This window comes from Tupaia chinensis, unplaced genomic scaffold (genome assembly GCF_000334495.1).
Source record: "Tupaia chinensis unplaced genomic scaffold, TupChi_1.0 Scaffold148108_1, whole genome shotgun sequence".
NCBI lineage: Eukaryota > Metazoa > Chordata > Mammalia > Scandentia > Tupaiidae > Tupaia > Tupaia belangeri.
The window spans coordinates 2,022,807-2,029,061 of NW_006207959.1; the positions used below are offsets into that span (position 1 = coordinate 2,022,807).

Here is a 6,255-nt window from a genome sequence, read left to right on the forward strand (position 1 = left end):
AGTGCGGGGGCGGGCCACCCCAGGGCCTTGCTGGCTCTGCTGGCGCCGGGACCAGCCGGCCCTGACTGTCGGGGGCTGCACCTCCCACTTGTTGCCAGCGTTTTATTTTCTCTGCTGACTGGGGAGGGGATAGGGGTGGCCCTGATTTCCGCAGGTTTAGCTCACAGCGTCCCCCTCTCTCCCAGCCATCCTAGGGGAAGAGGGTGTTGAGCTCTGCGAGCGCTGGGCTTCCCAGCCGCAACCGAGCGCCCTCCTGCCCCCGCCACGAGGACCTCGGTGGGTGCAGTACGGGTGCAGATGCGCTCAGGGCTTGGTGGGCGTATTGCCCAGGGGCAGGTTGATGGAGGGGTTCCGGGAGAAAAGCGCATTGGCGCTGCCTTTCCATACTGCCAGCACCTCTCACCCCCTGGTTTTGAGAGGATTTGGGCTCGTGCCTCTATTTAATCAGGGATTGAAGTTTAGGTTTGGAATGAGCCCGAAGTCCAGGCACGCAGTATATTCCAAGGTCTCCGCCCCGACTCTGCCTCAGTCTTGTCATTTCTGTGTATGGATGCGTCCTTGCAAACTGCCAAGCAGAGGAACAAGAAGGCCAACATCTTTCGCTCTTGAAAGGGGCTGAGGGTCTGCACCGGCCACCCAGGACCTCTGTGCAGCCTCCTCCTCTGTGCGCAGGAAGTGGAATTGCTCTGCATTCCGGGATTGGAGATGGGCGGCGGGGCGGGCACCAGATCTTCAGATTCAGAGCAAGAGGGTTACTACAGTGACGATGATACTAATATATATTCCACGGGTTTTATAATCAAGCCAGCTTTAGCCTTAATCAGTTGTGTTGTTGGAACCTTTCCCCATGTGATTGCCAAACCAGGATCCTTCTTATGGCTTCATAGCTACCTACTGACGACTACGGCAGAAGCACTTCATAAATTGTAAGCAATACACTTGGAGAAATAGTCATTCTAAAAGGCCAAGAAGCCTACAGGTTAGCTGTTTGTATTCAAATTGGTAATCAAAAACAAATTTCAAAATTCCAAGAATTTATATCACTGCAACACCATTTAAGAAAAAAAGGAGGAGATGCTAAGCCGTTTCTAGAGGTAACCCTGGGCTGATATAAATACATATGACTTAAAGAGTAGCAACTGCCATGATTTTCCTTCCGATTTCTCGGAGAAAAACCAGGCTGTGACCCGCTTGCCATTGGATGTGGCAAAATGTTTGCTCTTCTTTGCTTTCAAGCGCTGTCCTTCCTGAGTTCCTCCAAACACGTTACCTGGAGAATCACATCATTGCTGCTTCCTGGATACTGAGAGTGGGTATTAGAAGGGCTCACAGTTGCATCCTAACTTGAGAAATGGCATGCGTCCAATCAGATGTAACCAGCATCTGGAAACAACTACACAACAGGGTCTGGGTCTGTGTTGTGTTGTATGCGGTGTTGGGTAAGGTGTGTGTAAGATACCCTTGTGTGCTTTTTTGAGTTCCATAGTGTGCATCACGTGGTCATCTGACATTATTATAAATCCTCAGTGATCTGTTTTAAGGGGAAATGAGATCCGTTGCCATTTCCAATTCTGATAGGATTCCCATCCTTAAACTGTCCATCACTTTCAACCTGGCCTCTCACTCAGTGATTTCTGCACTTGCTCTTAGGTAAAAGACCTAGAAGCAGCCACTTGTTAATTTCCAGCTTAAATTGTATATCACTTTCAACCTAGACTCTCAATTATGTCTGCCCGTGATCTTAGCTAAAAGGCCGAAAAGCTATCACTTGATTATTTCTGAGTTAGGAAGCTGGTGTCTGAAAAATGATCAGATTTTAGCTTCAAGAACAAACTTCCTCTAAATTATATATGTATTTAAATATATGTTTTTATGTATTTTATTGCTAATTGCTTTTAGAGAAAGCATTTCCTTTGTATCATTCTTTGTCTCTCCTGTTTAAATGTATTTATTGTACGTTTCATCTTACATCAGAAACTTTATGGTCAACAAAAGGGAAAAGGCTGCTTCTTCCAGTTTGTAGATTTAAGTCCTGCATTTTAACTATGAAAGTGGAATTGCTCTGCATATTCTCAGTTTTGCTCGGTCCCTGCCGAATAGGATGTCCACTTTTGATTTTGTTTATAAAAATATTAAATAAGTGTAATTTTCCCTTTGTTTTGAAATCTTTTTATGTGGGATACCGTCAACATTATTTACTCTAATAGAGTATGCTATTCTTTCCTGTTTGTTTATCGGAATCATGTACAGAGAGAACAACTTGACTGCAAATGAAATCAGCAGTGTTTACTACTGCATTGTAGTAGTTACAGCCACTTAAAGGTAGTGCCTTTTAGTGGTTATTTTAAGCTAATTGACCCGTTGGGAGTTCCTGGGTCCTTTTCCTGATTCCCGGTTACCTCTTCATATAGCCAAGCTTATGCCAGTCAGCACCTGCGCTTGGATGTACTCATTTGCAAAATGAAGCTTCTTTATGATTATGAAAGAGAAGACTAGAAGGTTATAGAGGGAACCAAGAGTGTCACTTGAGACACCTGTGGTGATAGATTGCTTTTTGCTTCTTAGAATCAGCCATAGAGAAAAATAGAGATTTCCCTTTCCCTTGGCTACTTGCAGGGGATGTCATGATTTGTAACAATAATGCTCTAAGGATTTAGATGCTGTAAGCATTTGCATTGAAAGTGGTTCCAGAGAATACTAGAAAAACTTGATTGTTGTTTACAGTGAGATTCTCGATAAATCAATATGGACTGTGAAAATTGAATCCTGATATCTTTTTTTTTATTTCTCCCTCTCTTTTATGTACAGTGTTAATGTACCGGGGCGAGGCTCTAGAAGATTTCACAGGCCCGGATTGTCGTTTTGTGAATTTTAAAAAAGGTGACTCTGTCTACGTTTACTATAAATTAGCAGGGGGATCACCGGAAGTTTGGGCTGGAAGTGTAAGTAAAAATTTTGCATACTTGATTTATTTACTTTTTATTGGCTTGTTCAGCAAGGCAGATTTAAATGACTGTGTTTTCTTGGGTCTTTGATGGAGTCAACCTGTTGTTTCTGTTAGATCTTGAAAATAAAAAAGACGACCCCTTGTCATAGCAGGTCTCTGGCAGGCACAGAGTAGGGAAGAACTCAGCAGAGATTTTGGAAACAGAACCAAATTCATTCTGGCTACTGCCCTCAGCATCAAGTTCTAGGATGCTCCATCGTATTAAAGTCCGGCTTGTGGTATGGTGGTTAAGGTGCTAGACTCTCACATGGCTGACCATGGTTCGAGTCCTAGACCTGGCACCTTGTTTTCTCACTTTCTCTTTCTCTGGTGGGTGCACATGCCCTAATATCCAATTAAAAAGAAAGAAAGAATAAATTAAATTAAGTAAAGAATTTTTTTTAAAAGAAGAAAAGGTTGAAACAATGAAAAATGTAAACATGTTTAACTTCATTTGAAGCTTCAAGAAGGAAGAATTCATGGGCATTAGACTTAATCTTGTATGTAACCCAGGTACAAGATAGTGTTTCAGGCATACAAGTTTAGAGTCGATTTCATGTATATTTCTTTTTTTCTGTATTATAATATTGTTGGGAAAGTGGCAGTGGTTAGATAACAAGTGGTAGTTACCTAGTCATTTGTGCTAGTGTTAATTTGTAAGAAGAGCAAAATACAGCACTCACTGGATGCTGTGTGTTTGTTGTAACTTCTGTATTATCCTTTTCCTGGTTTTCAGACACTTATGCATGGAGGTTCCCCCAGGGCCCCTATTTCTAGCAGTTTTATGAGTACTCTGGTTTCAGATGTGAAAATCACAGACTGTATCACACTTGGATGTTTTTAATGAGAAGATACACTAGGAATGACCTAATTAAGAGGTTTATGAGTTATTGTCCTTTCTTTTTTTAAGAAAGTATGATGTGTGACATATGACAGAAAGTCATGAGAAATCCCCAAGGAAAAAATAGAGTCATTCTGTTGGCATTCCAGATTTCTAGGACTGCATCTTGAAATTTCGTCTGGTCAGGGACAACTCTTATATTTATATAGGGTTGTTTTTTTTTTTTTTTTTCTCCTGAGACAGAAAGAGAGAATGAGACAAGGACTCCCCAACAGGGTCTTCACGTTGCAGTCCACCCTGAGGCTTAGCCAGCCTGGGTTATGGACACATGCACAGCATGCACCAGGAGGCACTGGGATGTGACCTGGGATGTGGCTTAGGTTGCATTACCACTGTGCCATCCTCTAGCCCCACAACCCTCATAGTTAGACAGTATCTCGGTTGAGTCACTCTGTACAAAGAAGAATCTATTCTGTTTCCTTCGAATCTATCCCGTGAGATCAATGATAAGCTTAATTCTTGGTGTTTTTCCATACCCAGGCTGCATTTTGTAAATAGCAGTTAAGTTCTTTTCTTCCCCTCTTTGTCTTTGAACATTTGGATAAATGAACTAGATTTTTAAAATATTTTATTTATTATTATTGTTATTATTTTAATTTGACCAGAGAGAGGCAGAGCGAGAGGGCAAGCAACAAAGTGAGCCACTACGTCTAGGTCTCAAACCATAGTTGGCCATGTAAGAGTCCAGCACCTTAACCACCGTGCCACCGGACAGCCCCATGAACTTGATTTACATTTTCCTCCTGCTACATTTTTGCTTGTAATCATATTCACCTCTAGAAATCCTGCCCGTCTTTCTGGGTTCCAGCTGTCATCCTGCCTCTGCAAGGAACTCCGTCTTTCAGCACTCAGCCAGAAAGGATCTTTGCTGTCTACCTGAGAGTTGTCTAGGTGGCCCTTTGTTTGCACTGCCCATGTGGCAGTTGTTTTACTGCTTCGTATCACAGCTAGCGTGTGTACTGAGTTAGCTCACTATAGAGTTACAAGCTCTGTCCTGAAAGTCTTATCTTCTTTGTCTTGAGTATTTTTTTATAGGGCAGAGACACTTATTTACATTTGTCCTAATAGCAGCTTACGTAGAATTTATTCTCTTGAGGAAATATTCTTTTATTTCTTCTTTTTTTTAAATGTCAAATCAACAGTACCTTGGCAAGAATGATACAGAGAAGCAAAATTAGACATAAATATTACTTCTAGTCATAAGCCCCCATGATTCTGCAACAATTTTTGTCAGATCCTAAGAAATGGGATGCAACCCTGTGTCAATAGGGAGTTTTATGTGGCCTCTGGTCTCAGCTGACAAAGATTAAGTGTAGGTAAATTTATTTCCTTTCCCCATTTATCTCCAATTTCTTTTTTCCCCGCAGATTCTCGCTTAATAAAATTTTCCTCAGAAAAGAAAATTACATTTTTCCCTCACCCTCATATCCTGAACGTTATGCTTAGGAAACTATAAACCCTCTCCCTTAGTTTTCATAATGATTCTGGATTCTCTTTCTTAGTTTTCATTTTGCAGTCTTTTTTTGGTTTTGTAGAGTTTCTAACTTTATCTTCTAGTAAGGCAGCTTTTAATTGCTGTCTTATCTACTCTTCATGGTTAGCAGTATCGTACTGCTAACACTGACTTCAAATAGTTTCCAGATATAACAAAAGCCTTCATGAATGGGATACTTTAAGAGTGGTAAGGTAACCTCTTTTCTTCTTTTAGTGCATTTCATTTACATATCAGTCATCTTCTTAAGTGATTGGTGAGTTATCTACAGCTTCCTTTCAGACAGTAGCTAGTAATAGTGTATATTTCTGAAGAGGACACACTTTATAAATCTTAGCTGTTAGGGCCTAAAGGAGATAGGATATTTTCTGTAGAGGTTTTAGTTTGGGTAAAATTGAAGCACAGTTTATATATTTGTATGTGTTATATTGTAATTTTATTTTTTAAATTAATTAATTTATTTTAATTTGACCAGAGAAGAACAGAGAGAGAGGGCAAGAAAGCAAGCTGCCAGGTCTAGGACTTGAACCACAGTCAGCCATGTGAGAGTCCAGTGTCCTTAACCACTATGCCACCTGCTGCCCCCTGTAATTTTATTTTCTACCCAAATAGTTGTGGCATAGTTTTGTTTTGTTTTTGTTTTTTTCTTTTTTTGGAGAGGTTTTTGCTATAGGGCGCGTACGCTCGCCAGACAGACAGAGAGAGACAGAGAGACAGAAAGTGAGAAATCACCCCCAAGGGGGGATGGCCACACCACAAACCCTTCTCCTCCATTCTCCTCTTGGGATCTTGGGCATGCACGCACATGCGCCCGGCATGAGTTTAAGCCACCAGGTCTGGGACTCGAACCGCGGTCGACTACATGGGAGTCCAGCA

The 6,255-nt window shown here is 41.5% G+C and overlaps 1 protein-coding gene across 4 annotated transcripts in view; it reads left to right on the forward strand.

The window, feature by feature from the left end:
- The first annotated feature begins 1,290 nt into the window (after window positions 1-1,290).
- MIA3 (MIA SH3 domain ER export factor 3) overlaps window positions 1,291-6,255 on the forward strand; it is a 55,799-nt gene continuing 50,834 nt past the window's right edge. For all 4 annotated transcript variants that reach the window (XM_014584892.2, XM_014584894.2, XM_027768966.1 and 1 more), the window contains exons 1-2: window positions 1,291-1,309; window positions 2,809-2,942. In XM_014584892.2, the coding sequence (XP_014440378.1) occupies window position 1,309; window positions 2,809-2,942 (135 nt within the window). In that variant the 5' untranslated portion in view covers window positions 1,291-1,308. The remainder of the gene's footprint in view (window positions 1,310-2,808; window positions 2,943-6,255) is intronic.